Consider the following 20,043-nt stretch of genomic DNA (forward strand, 5'->3'; position numbering starts at 1 on the left):
GCTCATTCATGTAACTACGCACATCAAAACTGAAGAAATGTAATGCTATAATAGGAGTTAGAAAAAAAAAAATGACCACAATAAACACAATGCTTCTCATTTTCTGCTTTTCTCAACCCATGATCAGGACACTGTGAAATACTGAGAAAGGACATCATGCCAATGCATTGCTGGGAGGGTAACTAGAGGCCAGAAAATGTATAAAACTTTCCTTTATCTTGTATTTAACAAGATTCTGGTATTGTTGGTCGACCCACGTGCTTTACTCTGCTTCCATTCATCATATTCTCTTAATGTCACTTACTACTTGTCACGGCAAGTGCTTAACTTAGCTGAAGTCACACCTCATCTTTAGAGACTGTTGTACATTCATTATATATTGCAAGATACGCTTATACTAGGATTTTCCCACATTGCATAGCTCTTATTGTCATGCCAAATCAGGTCCATTTACACACTGCTCTTGATTCTATTGATGTTATCTTCATGGCTCCCTCCCACTGAATGTCTTTAACTACTCGATTAAACGCCGTGCAGGAAGGATACTCTTCTCCTGCACACACCAGCTAACCTGAAGCCTTTCACGAAGCTGACATACTAACCACTATACATGGCGGAAAACACAGACAAGACTGAAAAAGCAGTTTCTGCTCTTGCACTCCTTTTGAAAAGAAACTGCTGTATTTTAAGACAAAACAACTTTTGTGTTTGATAGAACAATATGTCTATGGACCCTACTCACATGACGTCACAACCACGCCCCCGCACCATATTGTCCGTCAACTTGTCGTTGTTGATGCATTACCGCTACGTAAATTCCTCCTATTATGGCGCGTTTTTGTGCTCGTTAACATTAATAATCAAAATGGTGAAGGCATGTGTGGCGGTCGGTTGCAATAACAGAGAAGATAGACGGAGAGACTTGAGGTTCTACCGTATTCCGAGAGACCCGGAGAGGAGAGCGAGATGGACTGCTGCAATTCGACAAGAAAACTGGGCTCCAAACGATTACCACAGATTATGTAGTAGTCATTTTATATCCGGTAAGATGCATTTAATATATATTTAGAGGGTTTTGGGCTGACAACCACAATTAAGATCATTGCTAGGCTAATCGCCGACAACATACCGTTTCAAATTCAAGATGCTTATTTCTTCCACCATCTTTATTTTTTTGAATAATATTTAGCTGGTAACAAGTGAAAGAAGCTGGCCTCGTCTACAGATCATCGGTTAAACAAGGGTGTCCAAACTTTTTGCAAAGGGGGACAGATTTGGTGTGGTAAAAATGTGAGGGGGCGACCTGGGCTGATTTACATAGAACAATACTTAAAGAAATTTTAGCAAGCCCTTCTGTGTGTCACATTTGCTTTATTATTATTTTTTTTTTAATCCATAATTTCAACAATCTCGCCTTTGAGGCGTTCTCTTTCGACCCTCGGGCTCTTGCGAAATACTGCTGCTGTGAAATTAAATTAGCTTCAAGTTGCTATAATTTCTCGCTGCGTATCTTCCCTGTAATGTCGTACATGTCAGCGTGTCTTGTTCGGTAGTATCGCGTCACATCGAACTCTTTAAAAACAGCGACTGTCTCTTTGCAAATGAGGCAGACACAGTTGTTGCATGTTTTATTGAAGAAATAGTCCAATATCCACCTATCCTTGAAGCGTCGGCCATCGCAGTCAACTTTTCTTTTTTTTATTGATTGTCGCCATTTTAGAAAATTGGGTCACATGGGGTAATGTTGCTTAGAGTGCTGCTCTTAAAGTTTTTCAAAGTTTCGTGAGAATAGGCCGATTTTGTGTGGACAAGTTAGTTGTAGATATCAGGGTAGCAGATGTCAGGCCGAGAGGGCGAAGACAGCGGGTCGAAAAATATCGATTTAGGCATCAAATATGGATCTGGCGAATGGATAGACTGAAGCTTTTCCACATAACGCCTTTTATGCAACGCATCCAATGAGTTTACAGCGTCTGAAAGCACCGGGGCTTCCATGAATTGCTCTATAAACTGAACGACTAATTGAAACCATTGAGAATAGGGCTAAACAGAGACGGACAATATGGCGGCCAGATACAGCGACACGTCATTCTGTGACGTTGGTGAGTAGGGTCTATATGCGCCATAGCAGATTCATGGCGCATGAAGCCCCCAAACTATTTTAAATTTGTCCGTTTTACCCTGAAAACCCCCGTTTACAGACGTCGCGCAACGGCTTTTGTTTTAAACCAGCCATAAAACTAAGGTAATTAATTATATGTTATCCAAAATGTCTGTCATTTTTAGCTTAGAATCATTAATCGATGTCTAATATTTCGTTTAAAAAAAAAAAAAAAAAAAAAATGACTTTAAGAGATTATTCACTCATATATTTTAAACTTTTAAACAAATGACTTCCCAATGAAAAAAATGGTGTCTGTAAAAAAGTCACGGATATCTACCTCATAACTATCGATTAATTGTAGTTTTTTTGTTACTGTCGCATTTTCCCCAATATGTTAGATGATAAATAATCCAAACAAAGAAAGAAAATCTCGACCACTCCTTGATGTCTGCGATTTCTGCATCGTGACCCTTGTTATATTACCATGTTTCACCCATAAAATCCCCAAAAAATCCAGCTGTGGCCATTCACAGCTGTGTCTTGACGTCAGTGATACATGCGACATGGAGTTTTTGGATCGAAACAAGGTAAGTACGTGATAATATCTCGTAAAAATCACGGCGTCTTTAAATATGCTCTTGCGTGCTCTCACCTCCAGATAGGGTTTTGCTGTTTAAAAACCTTTTTTTTTTTTTTTTTAAAATGCCCTCCTGTTCAAAATTTTTCTTCCCCCAGAAAATTGAGATTTTAAGCTTTCCAATGATGTATCACACATGCATATCGGACAATTTTGAAATGTGGCTAAATTGGGGGTCTCAGACCGGAACTTCAAGTCACCTGAGTGTTGTCCGCCATATACAAATCCTATTGGGGGGGGGGGGGGCAAAAATATTTCTTTAAAATCGTTTAGAAAAGAATGTGCTCTTCCTAAAAGATTACTGTGTTAAAAAGTCAGAGAGGTCTGCTCACATTCTTTCATCATGCCAATGTCAATGCACCGCTTGAGTCGGCAGGCCTGGCAGTGACGTCGGTTGTCTTTGGTGATGGTGCAACTTCCGTTGAACGGGCAGGTGAAGGCAGCTTTACGCTTCATACTCCGCCTGAAACATAAGATTGCTTACAGTCATAAATAGACGCTTATGAGTAAGATTGAATGACTGAAAGGAAAGACTGAAAGACAAAGAAATGACATCGAAATTAAATTAAAACTAAATCAAATCTAAATTGTGTCACTATGATCATCCTATATTGCAATAACATTGGTCAATGACTGAAAAAACACAGAATTGAATTTTCTGATGTGTAGTAGTTGAGAAAACAGAAAAATGATTTCCCCGAAGTCGAAGAAATAGCTGTTGTCAGACATTTCGAAATGGCAGTGCTAGTTTTGCCAATCAAATGTGAGAATTTCACACTGTCCCACCTACTCGTCACGCATCGGCTACCCACTGTGCTTCACGCAGCTATGGAGGAAACAAGTTTTAAAGTGCCTATGACAGCAAAAAGCATGTTTATTTCATATTTCGCGCAATATTTGATGCTCTTAAATGAAATGGACCACTTGGATGTGTGTGTGGAAGCGATCGCTATACAGTCCCTGACAAAAGTCAGGTCGCTTATCCATTTTGTAGAAACAATTGCTAATAACCTGACTTTTAATTATTCACTTGGTTTCATAATTGGCTCGTATGAAAGGTAAGACCCTCCCAAATGATGTTGAATGTACAAAAAAATATTTGTTTCACTGAAAAAAGATTTATCATATAAAGAAGACATAAAGGTAAAATTTTGGCAAGACAAAAGTTTTGTCGCCTACAGAAAGTAGTGTGAAAATTGAACAAAAACATGTTACATTACATAAGCGATTTAGTGGTGCTGTGAGATGACTTCCATGGGCTTCGGCAAGGATTCATACAATTTATTGATGAAGTCATCAGGAACATCAAAGAAAGCAGTCTTGTATGCCTCCCAGATTTCATCAACATTCTTGGGTTTCGTCTTCATGCTTCCTCTTTCATCCTATTCCAGACATGCTCAATAATGTTCATGTCTGGTGACTGGGCTGGCCAGTCCTGGAGGGTCTTGATTTTCTTTGCCTTGAGGAACTTTGAGGTAGAGATTGAAGTATGCGATGGAGCACCATCTTGCTGCAGAATTTGTCCCTTTTTATGGTCAGGAATGTAAGAGGCAGCTAAGATTTGTTGATATTTCAGGGTGCAGACAATTAAAAAACCGTGTGGCATTTGCCAAGGCCCACAGCCTGTCAAAAGGATGGATGCTGAAAAAGTGGCAAAATGTGGATTTTTCAGATGAATCTTCCATTGAATTACACGACAGTCACCACAAATATTGCAGGAGACCTACTGGAGCCCGCATGGATCCGAGATTCACTCACAAAACAGGGAAGTTTGGTGGTTACATCATTACCAAAATCATGGTCTGGGGTTACATCCAGTATGGGGGCGTGCGAGAGATCTGCAGGGTGGAAGGCAACATAAACAGTCTGAAATATCAACAAATCTTAGATGCATCTGACATTCCTAACCATAAAAAGGGACAAATTCTGCAGCAGAATGGTACTCCATCGCATACTTCAATCTGTACTTCAAAGTTCCTCAAGGCAAAGAAGATCAAGATCCTCCAGGACTGGCCAGCTCAGTCCCCAGACATGAACATCATTGAGCTTGTCTGGGGTAGGATGAAAGGGGAAGTAGGGAAGACGAAACCCAAGAATGTTGATGAACTCTGGGAGGAATGCAAGACGCTTTCTTTGATGTTCCTGATGACTTCATCAATAAATTGTATGAATCCTTGCCGAAGCCCATGGAAGTCATACAAAATATTAAATTTGGATCTCACAGCACCACTACTTATTTCGCTTACGTTATGTAACATATTTTTGTATTTGAAGTACATTTTTTGTTCAATTTTCACACTATTTTCTGTAGGCGAAAAAACTTTTGTCTTGCCAAAATTTGATCTTTATGTCTTTATTAAATGATACATCTTTTTTCAGTGAAACAAATATATTTTTGTACACTCAACATAATTTGGGAAGGTCTTCGCTTTCATCTGAGCCATTTCTGAAACCAATTGAATAATTAAAAGTCAGGTTATTAGCAATTGTTTCTACAAAATGGATAAGCGACAAGACTTTTGTCAGGGACTGTATTTTTTCAATTTTTTTGAATCCCGCGCCATTAAATTAGTGACTTCCGGCCAGAGTCTGGATTGAGGAAGAAGGCGAATGTGACGTCAGCAGACTAATTATCTTCACAATAACACCATTACTACATAATTGCAGAAGGACTGCGGACTCAGCTGATTTTGCGGATTAATTGTTTATTTTTCGCATCACGCCGGCCCAATGTGCTGCAGGCTTTTGTTACTGCACCAGGGAGAGGCATGTGAGCCTTTTTGGGTTTCATAAAGATCCTATTCGCACATCAAGGTTGCCGGCAAATGAGCGCCCGTGCTCGGGCAGGCACGCGCTCTCATCTGTGGTTCTTGATTGTGTAGAGACTTCTACCCCTCTCAGCACTCCGTATTCCCGCCGAGAGAGCACTATCCGCGGCTTGGGCTCGGGCAGCCATGCGCTCCGACACCGGCCGGTTTGTCCACCGAGAACGCGGCATTTTCGGCGTTAAATGACGAGCCGAAACTCGCTCGCCGCCGGGGGCTGGCCGATCGGTGAAGGCTATCACTCCCGCCGCCGTGTGTGACATGAGTCGGGGTAATTTTGTGTGATTTTTCGTTTTCGAAAGGCGAGGAAGAGACTTGGAAGAGCCGCTCGGTTCAGGTTAGCATGTCGCCTAGCTCTCACACCTCCTGTTTTGTTTACGCTCTTTCCTCCATCTCCAAAGCCGGGGCAGGGAAATGACAAAAGACGGACTAGCCCCGGTGGCAAAAAAGGTTTAAGTCAGCACTTTTGACCATAATGCAGTAATTTAGACCTGTCATACTGAATAAATGCATTTTTTAATATATCATATTCCATTTAGCACAAGACTTATTTATCATGACCATACAATTTATTTAGCCATTGGGTAAAAATACTTAGATAAAAAGAATATCCTGTAAAAATATTGTAGTAGAGAGATAAAAACCAATGACGACATTTTGCTGCTCTCCATTGGGCTGAATTCTAAATTAGCTGAAATCGTTACTCTGCCAACGTCATCACCCAGATGGCGGCGCCAGAGCACCATAATGACAAGAGTAGCTAAACGGCAGATTGAAAGACTAATTTCTCGTAATTAGCGCTTTGCCAAATTGTTGTATATAGTCGAATCGTCTCAAAACAAGATTTTAATTCCAATAATAATGCTATTTAAGATTTGTTATGGTGTCACAGGCACTTTAATTTAGCCAGAAAGTCAATGAAGAATTTGAGTCAATGAAGAATGAAACTAAAATACAAGTACAGTGCAAACTGAACCACAATATTGTTGGACGCCTCTGCTTACTGCAGCTAAGCAGTGCACATTTGTCCTCACTTTCTTCAAGACTTCACACAGACATCATCAACACCTCTACGAAAAAAAATCAATTAGCACCTATCCCTTATAACATTGAAAGAGAAGGGTATGAACTGGGTTGTTCCATTCTCATTCCTTACCTGAAGAAGCCCTTACAACCCTCACAGGTCATAGCGTTGAAGTGGAAGCCAGTGGCCTTGTCACCACAAACCCCACAGATCCGTGGGGCATTGCGATCGAACTCATCTGGTCCTGCCAACGACGTAGTAACCGTCATGGGCTCCATTACTGTGGAAATCGAGAGGGCGGAAAAGAAAAAAAACACGAATCAATTCAGAGGTGTTGCTCATCCCGCTGAAAACTGATCGGATAGCATAATTGCTGTGAAGTGTTAATATTAATTGTGACATTCAAAGTACTCTGGTCGCATTGCTGTAGCAAAACTATAAGCATGTGCCTGGTCGTTGTTGTTCGCTTTCATTAAATATGTGTTGGCTCATTAGCATATTTAACGCGAGGCACCAACAGTCACAATAGACAACCGGCTATTGCCAAAATGTCTCAGCAGACAAATCTAAAAGCAAATGATGCTTTGTTGAAACTTTCAAACACAATTACTAGTTAACTATGTTTTTAAAAATTTCAAATTATTTCAATAATGTTCAATCATCTATCTTAGAGCTGAGACGATTACTCAAATTCAAGTAACTTGATTTTAAAAATTGATCGAGGCATTTTCTCCGCTTCGAGGAATCGTTAAATTTTGCCAGCTCTAAGCATGACGTTTTGCCCAGACTACTTTTAATGCAGCACAACGCGGTGACGTCACATGCGGAGAGGAATAAGGGCGAGGCGGTGGATATATTTGATTTCAACCATGCATGAATATAGAGGTTAACAACGAAGAAGCCGACGAAAGCGAAGAAAAAGGCCCCAGGAAAAAGCAGAAAATGTTAAAAGTGTGGAAGCATTTCAAGATGGAGACCATGGCGAACACTGTTTCATGTATGTACTGTACGACAGTGTTTGCATAACACTACCCCTGCCCGGCCCTGGCTATCCGCGGCCCTGCCGACGCTTCCGCACCCCCCGGCCCTGAAACCCTGAAACCCGGGCCGGGCACTACCGCGCGACCTGCATTAATGATGACTACTAGTGATGCCTGGCTAACGTGTCTTTCTTACAGGTTTTGTTTAATCTGTAATAACAGTGCTGTAGAGTGATGAGGGTGTCAAATAAAAACAAAAAGCTAAGTGTCAATTTCTTTTTTTTTTTTTGACATGGAGAATGAAAGTGTCTAGTTGGTCTGAACAGTTTTAATGTTTCGCATTGGAGTATGACATGCTCCCATTGTGATCATTCAACATACCTCGTTTATTAAGACAAAGTAGCAAACAGGAAGGGGTTATGGGGGAACAGAAGAAAAGAAAAGAAACAAGAAAACAAACAACAAGAAGAGATACTTTGAATGCATACACTAGCTATGAATATGTTGGTGCTATCGTCAGCTAGATGTATTTCAGGTTGACACCATGTGGGGGGGCCTGTTGAACTTGGAAAGAAGGATGGGGAGGGGGGAGTCTATAAGATAAGTGACTGGAAGTGGTGGCGTGTACAGAAATCTGCTCTGATCTAGAACCCAGTAATCGTGTGAATCCCTTGTGAGTGTAAGCCCGTTGGCAACCTACCCTACGCTGCCCCACCGCCAATCCCTGCACCGAGGCCCTCCACCTGAGCGCGCCCAATCACATCCAGCCGTTCGTGAGACCTATCAAACATGCGACAGCCACGCAGACAAGCGGAGAAGCCGCGCCCACCCCGGGGCCACCCGCACCCCCATCAACCGGCCTTGAGGGATGGGAAGAGAGGACGCACCCCAAACACCCGCCCACCCCCGTGCCATAGTCACAGCCCCCAACCGACACGGCACGGGACCCCCAACTGCCCACCAAGCCCGGGGCAGGGCACGGTCCCCCACCGGAGCAGGCGACATCCAGCTGACACACCAGTGTCCAGCCAGCGACCCGTGATGGAGCGCAGGGCGGATAACCAGGAAGAGAAGAGAAGGGAAGGCAGAAGCAGGGGAACGCCGAGGAGCCGCCGCGGGGTGACGCGAGATCGGAACCCCGACCTCCCCCCACTCCCGCGACCGGCAGCCCAGGCAGAGGGGAGTCCACGCCCCGGGAGCCACGCCATAGAGAAAAAGTGTGGGACCCACCTACCACCCGATTACTGTGGCTGCCAGGTGTCAATTTTAGCTAAATAATCATTGATGGATAAAACAAGTAGCACTGGTGCCTAATGTGTAAGGTATACAACAGGTATCAAATTTTAAAATTATTTTGAACACTGCAAAAACTCAAAATCCTATCAGGACTTACAATTTAGACGAATTAAACATTTACTAGAACTTAGAAATAGATTGACACAAATGGAAATTTAATTGAAACACCTGACTTTTAAGTGATGTGTGTTATCAAGCGTAATGACATTTTTAGGTAAGGAATAAGATCTTTTAAAAATAATTCTTACGTTCTTTTTTTTTTTTTTGAAAGCAGTGAATTTGTTGTTGTTTTTCTAGTCATATGTGAGATGCAATTGTTGGCTGTTTTCAACAATGTACATCTAAAACAAAAGACAATGTCTAAAAATAGTTCAAAATTAGGTGAAATGTCTTGTTGTCTCATGTATATTTATAATTGCTCTTTACCTAAAAAAAAAAAAAAAAAAAAAAAAAAGTTATTTTAAGCCGATAACTCGATTAATCGATGGAATTTTCAGTAGAAAACTCGATTACTAAAATATTTGATAGCTGCTGCCCTAATCTATCTTAACAATAAATATATTAAACTTACAGATATCAAGATATTAAATTTACAAAGAAAGTTAATATAAAACCAATGTCCTCGGTTCTAGTTAAAACTTGAGCCTTCAAGTACAGGCAAACTAAGTCCCTTTGGACTAATTTGCCCTATTAACTATTTTCAGAGAGTAAATTCTGCCTTTTCTGGAATAATAGATAAAACGACAATCCAAGAGTAAAAAAGAAAGGAAAAGTCTAATGGAAAGATTAGCAAAAACCTTTAGTACATTTGCGGCTTGGTAAAACGATCTTGGCACACTGTCGACAACATAATAAATAATTTGTGCTCGTGACTAGGAGGAGGAGTCATGTGAGGAGAAGACGAGCAAATTAGGGCAAAGAGAGGAGGTGAATTCACGCTATGTACTTGCGTGCACAGCAGTCACGTGTCTACAGCATGCAAACGACATGCATTACAGACTCCGCTGAGGAATGTTGAACCAGGACAAAAGCATAAGAGCAACTGGTACGTAGGTAGAAGTAGTTACCTAGAGGGTTTGCAATGAATCTGCCTTAGCTTTAGCTAGTAGGCAGTTTTTGAGGACAAACAATTAGCAAAAACCGCAAATTTATTTTTTGCCTGTATACCTCTAGGACATTCACATTAATGTCGTGCATTTGCCTTATGCTCTGGCTATCATACATATATGGAACACATATGTTCCAAGTTGTAATCATAGCCCAAGAGCTGCCTTTGAGCCCCAACAAGTGACCCTCTCCTTTTCTCTATTTGGGCAAAGCAAATTTCACATTTGCAAGTGAAGAGCCATCAGTTCAAATTGGGTTGTGTCTCGTGCTTTACAACAGGGGTCCCAAATGTTTTTGCAGTACAGACTGGTATATTGTATGTAACAGAATTTTAACAAACATTCAAGTTGTGAACGATAAATACAGCCAAAGTAAAATGAAAAGAACAAAAAAAAAAATAAGTGCACAAAAAATAAAAACTCACCATGACTTTGAATCAATGGGAGCTCTTCTGCAATTTAATTCATCAACCTGGATTGCCAACCACAGTGATTTTCTCATCCTCCAACAACAATAACATCTTATTGTGTTAAGGTTCAGAAGGGTTCGTTTGTGAGCTTCTCGCCACATATCATGCGTTCTGGACTAGTTACATTAGAAAATTGAAAATAAGATTAAATTCATAGTCTGTAAAAAGAAGCTTTCTTTTTCCTTGGACGTCACAGACACCTCTTCTGACTCCTCCATTGGCCATTCTTTGCAAGGAAGCACTGCAAAGACATTTCTTAAGTCGTCTTTGCTAGTTTGTGTCTATTTTTTTGTGACGTGTCAAGAAGCAAAGGCTTGTGTTACGCCGGAGAAAATCTGTTTGTTTTTGGTTTATGGCAGAAAACACAAACAAGACTGAAAAAGCAGTTTCTGCTCTTGCACTCCTCTTTAAAATAAACTGCTGTATTTTAAGCCAAAAGAACTGTTGTGTTTGATAGAACAATAAGTCTATATGCTGTCAAAGCAGATTCATGGCGCGTGAAGCCCCCGAACTATTATTAATTTGCCCGTTTTTTGCCCTGAAAACACCCGTTTACGGACGTCACGCAACCGCTTTTGTTTCAACCCAGTCATAAAACAAAGGTAATTATATTTATTAATTATATTTATTATTCAAAATGTATTAGAATCATTAATTGATGTCTAATATTTCGTTTAAAAAAAAAAAAAACGACTTAAAAAAATTATTCCCTCACATATTTTAAACTTTTAAACAAATTATGTCACAATGAAAAAATGGCGTCTGTAAAAAAATCACAGATATCTACCTCATAACTATCGCTTAATTGTATTTTTATTGTTACCTGTCGCATTTTCTCCGATATGTTAGACGATAAATAATCAATCCAAACAAAGAAAAATTGAAAAAAGACAAATAAAGGGGTAAATATATGAAAAAGAAAATCTCGACTACTCCTTGATGTCCGCGATTTCTGCATCGCGATGCTTGTTATATTACCATGTTTCACCCATAAAATCCCCCAAAAATCCAGGTGTGGCCATTCACACCTGTGTCTTGACACTCGGTGATACATGCTACATGGAGTTTTTGGATCGAAAAGAGGTAAGTACGTGATAATATCTTGTTAAAGTCATGGCGTCTGTAATTCTGCTCTCGCGTGCTCTCACCTCCAGATAGGGTTTTGCTGTTTAAAAAACTTTTTTTTTAATGCCCTCCTGTTCAATTTTTTTCTTCCCCCAGAAAACTGAGATTTTAAGCTTTCCAATGATGTCTCACACATGCATATCGGACAATTTTGAAAGTTGGCCAAATTGGGGGTCTCAGAGCGGAACATCAAGTCACCTGAGTGTTTTCCGCCATATATAAATGGAACTTTGTGCATGCGTCTAGGTGTATTCGTTCCCCGTGGACTCAAACAGCTGGGCCAATTTTGACGAAATTTTACACAGTTGTACTCCATGCGTCTGGAAGTGTTCTTAGATGGGTTTGATGTCTGTTGGCCTGCATTTGGTGTGGAAAATTGTTTCGAAACTCAAAAACTTAGCACAGGAAATGCGACCTGATTGTGGAGGCGACAGCACCACCTTTTGGGCAAAAGACGCGTTTCTTGTAACTGCAATGTTTCAGTTTCATGTACAAATCTAAATGTGTTGTGATGATTTATTGTGGCTTTGAGTACTCCACAACAAGATGCTGGATTTCAAAATAATGAACAAATTTCCGGAATATTAATAAGGGATTCATTTCTGCTGGAAAATCGTAATCTCTAGAAAGGGGAGTTTTTCTGTGTGGCTGTCTGTGTGTTCGTGTTTTATGGACGGCGAAACAGCTGGGCGGATTTTGACGAAATTTTACACAGTTCTACTTTATGTGTCTGGGAGTGTTTTTAGATGGTTTTGATCTCTGTAGCACTGCATTTAGTGTGGAAAATTCCTTTGAAACTTTCAGACCCCCTAAAGGGAAGCTGACAGAAAAAAATAATAATTTAAGCCATCCGGTGCTTGATTGTTTCTGGTGCGCACTAGAAACAATTTAGTAAACATTAGCATTATTTAGCATTTAAGCTCCTGCTATGCAAGTTAGCCAATTCTTCTTTTTGAAAATCCTCATTTATTTATTTTTTTCTTATATCGTTTGAGGCTAAGTTCAGGCGCGCATTCGACACCAGCCGTTTCGGCGTGCTAAAAATGAGAATACAGGATATGAATGAATGGTTAATTTGGACATGAGAAAATAAAAATAATAGACAAACAAAACAAAAGAAAAAAAAATTTTTTTAAAATAAAAAAAAAACCATTTTGTCGCGATAACAGCAACAATACTTAAGACAATAATGATAATGATTATAATGATCAAGTTCAGGATAAAGCATTTGCTTATTAACCCCCCCCCCCCCCCCCGCATTTCTATTCCTTAATTATATCTGTCCGCCCTATGTAACTAGTCCTCATATTAACAAGGAAATAAAGTAAATATCCATATACATAAGATGCATGATAAACAAAAATAAACGGGACCTAGCCAATAACAGATATGTGAAAACCCCCTATAATTAAACCCCTTATACCCTGTGAAAACCATATGCTAGTCCCACTTCCTAAACTGGGTCATGATTTAGTTGAGCTTTACTTCAATCTTGGCCTCAACTAGCGCCTGAGCTTAGCCACAAATGATATAAATAAAATAAATAAATAAATGAGGCTATTTAATACAACAAAAGAACAACTGGCTAACTTGCATTGCAAAAGTCCGCTAGCTTAAATGCTCTATAATGCTAATGTTTACCAGATAGAATGTGGTGTGCACCAGAAACAATTTGCTGTGCACCTCTGGTGCAGACAAGATGGTTTAAATATATTTTATTTCTATTGGTGTCCCTTTAAGGGCTCCATAGAAACTCAAAAAAATGGCATGTAAAATGCTAATTTTCACTGCTCATTAAATCCACCATTGCAAACATTGAAAAAAAAAAAATTTAATTATGGGGAAGCCCTGATTTCAATATTTCTGATGTGTCGATTTAACAGACTTTGGCCCCAACAACCAAGCATGCCCGGCAACGCCAGGCCACACTGCCAGTACTACATGTATGAGTCATTCATAACCAAAATTACATGAATTGTTTATTCTTCCTATGCACCCCGGTAAAAAAAACAAAACTTACTAATCTTTTTAGATTCTTCCACACTACCATGCAGGCGATGCATTAGAAGGCCCAGAAATGGCATCACTGTGGGTGAACAATTATCTTCTATTCAATTTCATACTTTAGGAGGATGTTATTCTCTTTAGCTCAGCAAGGTAAAATAATCCTGTCAAATCGGGACAGTAGGACACATATGGTTGTGAGGAGCCCTTACATTATTTGACTGTTTAAAATGTTCAGTAACACTTGAGGCCCATTTATGTATACTTAGTATAGGCGGGCTGCAGAAAAAATGGAATAAATGGCATAAAGGGAAGTAGGCCCCATAGGCGGCACAACGGGGAGCATGGCCTACTTTTACCACCAGCTAGCTGCCTTAGACAGGGGCCTCAGTAGCAGCACGTCACAATAAAATCCAATCCAGCAATTGCTAAGCTTTACACGCACTCTCTTAAACTCCCACAATTAATTTATAATCAATGGTACATTTAATTTGGCAGAATAAACCATCTTTATGCTTTTAGGGAAGCGGTATTTATTGGTAATGTAATACATCTAAAATACCTCCCTGTATGTTAATGTTCCACTTTGATTTTTTTTCGCAACCGTTAAAACCGCTAACAATACAAAATATATTCAAGAAATAAAAATTATCCATGAAACACACACACACACTTAGCAGAATTCTGACACCCATTAGTCGAGATGCCATGTATTAGATAAGTGGTGTATAGGCATGTGCCGGTATGAGATTTTGACGGTACGATAACCGTGAGCAAAAATACCGCGGTTTCACGGTATCACGGTATTGCAATTATAGCTCCAAAATTTTGAGATGTATGGGTTTAAAAAAAATAAAAATAACTTTTTTCCATTGAACAGGTTTTTTTTCAGAACATATTTGCAAATTGGAACATGAATATAATGTGAAAATAAATTAATGTGAAAATAAATAAATTAACAAAAAATAACAAATATTTTATATAAAATTAAATAAATAGAACCTAGACTATACCCACAGCCACAGCTCAAGTTGCTCAATATTAGAGCAAGAACAAAATAATTGCTATAAAAAAGTAAAAACACTTCTAAATAAAATTAAAAATATATACTGTATGACTTTTTTTGAGGGGGAGAAGCTGAAGTTTCGCCATTTTCGGCCACTGTGTCAACTCTCTTCTACATGATGTCATGCCTTTGTGTTAAAAAGAACAAAGAATTCATAAGTTATTAAGTTAGTTAAAGATGTGTAAGTTTTATAAGTTGGTTAAAATGTAAATATTGTTGATGAAAGGTTTCATCTAAAACAAAAAGTGAGGAGACCTCCTTTCACAATTAGCGATCTTTGACGCGGTCCTTTTTCTTTCCCGCTTCATTCAAGCTTGTTTCTCACTCAGCGTCTGTGAGACATAAAACCTCGACAAAGCTGCTTCCCATCTTAGCCTAGGCTACCATTCGTCTTTGTAAGTTTTAGTTAGTTTGCATATTGAATTTGAAAGGAAAATGTGTGTTTTGTTTTTGGCGAACTTTTTAATGCTGCTACTGCTATCCTGTTGAACCTAATCACACGTGGAAAAATCGAATTGTACAACGTTTTAAATGTATTCATTTGTATATTTCACCACGATTTGAGAGCTCAATAAATTGAAGAAAAGTACACCTTGTGTTTGGAGGGTTTGTTTTTGGGTTTGCTGGCTGTTTAGCAGTATAGCATCACTGACACTCAGGGCAACAAACAGGGGAAGGGTGAGCGCTGCCGCACCAAGCCACTTCGGCTGCATTTTGGCACATGAAAAATAGCGAATACCGTACTAAGGTATGACGGAAAATTTTTGTGGTTTTGAAACCGCGACGTTTTCACACCACGGTAAACCGTGAAACCGGTAACCGGCACATGTCTAGTGGTGAAGCATCTCTAATCAGTGGGATGGTTTAGAAAATAATTCTAACAACTCAATTAATGACTGTTTATGTCTTAATTGGAAAAAAAATGTCATCTATTCTGATGGATTTAAAAGTGCCGTCTCCCAGGCTGGGACTCCTTGTGTTTTCCCTGTGTTGTTTGTTTTGAACTTGGGACTTCTCTTTCCAAGTAGAGGATGGAAATGAGCAGGCAGTTGATCTGCTGACAGCTCAACAGGGGAATTTGGTTGGGAGAGTTTACAAATAATAACTAATAAAAGATGTATAAAATGAGCCTTGAAAAGAAGTGAATAAAACAATGCAAAAAGTAGAGGAAGAACCGACATTACTTGGGAGTTGGATAGAAATAAATTGTGTAACTAATGAATCCATACAAGTACCTAATATTAATACATTTAATTCCAATCCAAATTAGGGATTGAAATGATAATCAGTCAAATAACTGTTTGTTAAGAAACTGAATATATACCGTATATGAAACCAATATTGATTATTATGGCTTCAAGTAACTGTGGGAAAAGTGTAGTGCTAGGTATTAAGAAGCTGACGATTGGATTCCAATCTAAGGATTCTATTTGAATTTGGTATATATACAGTGTACATTACAATGAAGTAAGAAACGGAAATAGAGACCCTAATTACTATTTTTAAAATACTTTACTGCCCATATGAACATATATTATGTGGAATGTCACATTTTAGAGCAGTAAAAAAAAAAAAACTGAAATTTGAAAAAGACATGTCCGCTGTCACAGGACCCTGTGTGATCCCCCCGTAAATTACACGTCTCACCCCCAAATTATAGTTCACTACAACCAGTTAAGATAACTGTTTCTTATTCTATTGCATAAAAGGCAATCAAAAGAATTCCCTTGGTGACATCACCCACAGTTGGCCTTCATTCGTTCGCCGCAGTTTCGCTGTTCAGGCTGCTGCCATGACATGCTCCATGCTTTGCTTCCATGTTGGTGAAGCACATGTATAGGTTATATGGGCAGGTTCAACCATATCATTCGTCCCTGCCACACAGCTAAACTGTATTCTAATGTTTGTTTTTAATACACAAGTGAACCAAAATGGCTCTGCTCCAAAAAGTTGTGCAGATAAAAAAAGTGCACGAGTAGACAGCTAGACTTCCGCTGCATCAAGGAGTGAGTTCCAGAAAGTCACACATTTTGACATCTATTAAACAGACAATACCGGCACCAACGCCCACTTTACAATTGCCATTAAGGGGTGGTGTTACCATACATTTCAAAGATTATATGAGGCTTTTAATAGGTTAACTTTAATTGTGAAATCTGCTGTTTTATAATTGAAGCTCTATGATTGAATGCCATGTTTTGAAGCCAGCCCCCAGTGGAAATTTCCAGTACAGTAGGGTTTATAAAACCAGGGACCAGTTGCCACTTGGTAAATATGAACACACTGTTTTTGCCATCCACTGGAAGAGCATGTAATTGTTCCATACACTATACGCTAGAAATAGACTGATTATCGGCGCCGATATTTGGAAATTTGACGTACAGTATATCCGTATCGGCCTTTTTATTAATCCGACTGGCCGATATGATAAAATTAATTCAAAACTGGGTTATATATTTGTGATTTCTATGATTAGTTTGTCCATTAGTCTAGAGCTGTTTATATATCCGTGGATATATATTTTCTATGGAAATTTTTCAGAAAGCTATTTATTTAACCTTTTATTCAACGTCATAAGATTTTTCTGAGTCGAGGAAATTCAGGCACTTCTGGAGCTATTATTTTCTATTTGTGTGATTCAATAAACATTAAGCATTTCAATGAAGTTCAGTGTTTGCATTATTCTTATTTTTTTTTTAACGCCAATTTTTACAGTTTCACTGCAAATTAATATCGGCTCCAAAAATCGATTATCGCCCCCTCTAACTACTAATAATCTGTACTGGTCCTGAAAAACCCATATTGGTCAGATCTCTTCTCTACGCCACTGGCATCCAAAGACGAAGAACGATAAATTTGGGAGTAATAAAATAAAAACAATTTTAAAAAAAAACAACAATAACAAAAAATTTTCATGCCATCAACATATATTGACTTTTTATCCAATTATACAAGACATTTAACTTTCTTAAGAGTCAACATGTACCAAACCGGGAACCATGAAAACAAAATTGAGATGAACTGATTTTGTGAGCTGCTTCACTGGTCCCCTCAGCCCTGATCTATTTACCTCCAACTAGGTTCTAAATAATGAAGAACCTCCAAATTCAGATGTACAACAGATTGCAATGAATAACCTGTTCAATGAAATCTCATTTTCAACACATCTACGATCTTGACTTGGTGTTTCATAAGCAAGCAAGGACATTTTTTTTTTTTTTTAAATATGAACTTAATTTAAATGTGAACTTCGTAAATCAGAGTAATTAAGTACTCTCATACAGGCACGCCACGATAAGATCACATATCACCAGGCAGTCAGAAACACTTCTGACCTTCTAAACCAGTGTTTCTTAACCCGAGTTCGATCAAACCCCAGGGGTTCTGTGAGTCAGTCTAAGGGGTTCGGTGAAAGTTATGACACTCAGGGCCCTATTTTTGGACGCTGACTGAGGCAAAGTGGCGTTTTAGTCCCCAATTTACAGGCTTTATTCCAATTCTTATTTCATATTTTACGCCATGAAAATACAGGAATCAAAATCTAACCCTAACCCTAACACACGTGGGAGACTTATGGAGTTCGGTACCTTTAGCAAGGTTAAGAACCACTGTTATAAACCAAAGCTATTTAATAACAGCAACCTATGAAATGATTCCCTTCTTGTTGCGTGGAAGATGAGAAGTTCATACTATTTGAATTTATAGGAAGAGGGATTACACCATTCTAAATTCTGATATAATTCATACTTCACATTAGGGGTGTGACAAAATATCGAAATGGCGATATATCGTGATACTTTGTATCCCAAAAGGTTATCGATAAGAATCGAGATATCGTTTTAAAAAGGTGTCAATAAAAAATAATTTTTTTTTAAAAAGACCTCTATTGACGGTGCTCGACGCCCAATTCATTTAGACTGGGAACGTTCGTTCATTTAAAACCAGAGCATTCACAGTCATTCGGTCCGATTGTCGGGGCATTTAAAGGTCACTTGCTTTTCATTTTAGGGTATTTACATGTCATTTCCTGTTGAGTCTGAGTCACTGCCTATTCATTTGGGTGATTCCCAGGTCACTTTCTGTTCTGTTACGCAAAATAAACAGCAAGTGACCCATAAAATACCCCAAAATGAACAGGAAGCAACTGAAAATCAACAGGTAAATGGCCTTAAATAGCCCAAAATTACTCATTGCCTGGTAATGGCTACCACTGACGACCATAGACGTCCAATCCGTTTGAAGTGGGAGGGATGGCAGCAAATGAACGAATGTTCATCCGCTGCCACCCTCCCAGTTCAAATGGATTGGACGTCTACTAGTGATGAACTCATTCCAATTCACAGCAGAAGCTTGTTTTTTCTGTTTATTAGTTTTTTGTAGAATATCCTAGAATTATTTCCTGACCAATGTATCGAAACTCGTTGTATCGTTATATCGTCAGATCATCGTTATCGTGAGCATTGTATCACAAATCGTATCGTGAGGTACCAAGGGGTTCCCACTCCTACTTCACATACAACTTTTTTCTCCATGTGGATGTTCAATTTGTGCATCTTTGAAAAAATGGTTTGGGTCTTACAGCAACACTGTTAAAGGTTATACAACAAAAAAATAATTGTTAAAATGCTTACATTGACAACCTTAGACATTTTTTGCTTGCACAATTAATGAAAACAAGTAAAATTTTCATTAAATATGTACAGGGTGTCCCCAATAATGTATGTACAGTTTTGCAAATGATAACTAAATTGTCTATTGCTTTTTTTGCAGATTAAACCAACTGATTTAATAATAGCAGCCAGACTAATCTTTTCAAAAAAGGAAATTCATTCTAAAATGCGACTGGAAGCATGAAAACGCAGTTCAAGTCTGAACATATTATGTTATCTGTTGTTTAAAATGATTATAAATAAATATCCGCATCAAACGAAATAGCCTAAAATTAACAAAAGCGATTCAAATGCCTAAGTACTTTGACAACGTTCAATTCACAATGCACAACGATTGAGTTTGCATTAAAGATTTATGATTAACAATACTTATATAGATATATACGGTAAATATAATTGTTTTAACAGAGAAGAATGACATGGGTTTTTCCTTATCCTTTTGCGGGAAGTCAAATTTTTCTTGTCAAGTGTGGGCATGTGAAGGCATTTGAGACATTTGTTGGTTAATATATAGCTGCCTTAATGTCAATAGTTGTCCAATCCATTGGAACTGGAGAGGCTGGCAGCGATCAGTTTCAATGGATTAGATGTCTATCGCCATCAAAGGCATTTAAGGGCTATGTAAACCAATGGGACTTGACATGTCAATAAATTATAACCACTGTAATATTATTTCCCGTAACACGGCAGCTGCCACTGTACTAATCTCACATCAAAAACGTCCGTCCATCTTAAT

General features: G+C 38.8%; 1 protein-coding gene across 2 annotated transcripts in view; it reads right to left on the minus strand.

Moving 5' to 3' along the window:
* LOC130907724 (vitamin D3 receptor A) overlaps positions 1-20,043 on the minus strand; it is a 122,325-nt gene that overhangs the window by 39,753 nt on the left and 62,529 nt on the right. For both annotated transcript variants that reach the window (XM_057823141.1, XM_057823133.1), the window contains exons 3-4: positions 6,723-6,870; positions 3,074-3,204 (exon numbers count right to left, since the gene is read on the minus strand). In XM_057823141.1, coding sequence (XP_057679124.1) covers positions 3,074-3,204; positions 6,723-6,868 — 277 coding nt within the window. In that variant the 5' untranslated portion in view covers positions 6,869-6,870. The remainder of the gene's footprint in view (positions 1-3,073; positions 3,205-6,722; positions 6,871-20,043) is intronic.

Source organism: Corythoichthys intestinalis, chromosome 2 (assembly GCF_030265065.1).
Source record: "Corythoichthys intestinalis isolate RoL2023-P3 chromosome 2, ASM3026506v1, whole genome shotgun sequence".
Taxonomy (NCBI): domain Eukaryota; kingdom Metazoa; phylum Chordata; class Actinopteri; order Syngnathiformes; family Syngnathidae; genus Corythoichthys; species Corythoichthys intestinalis.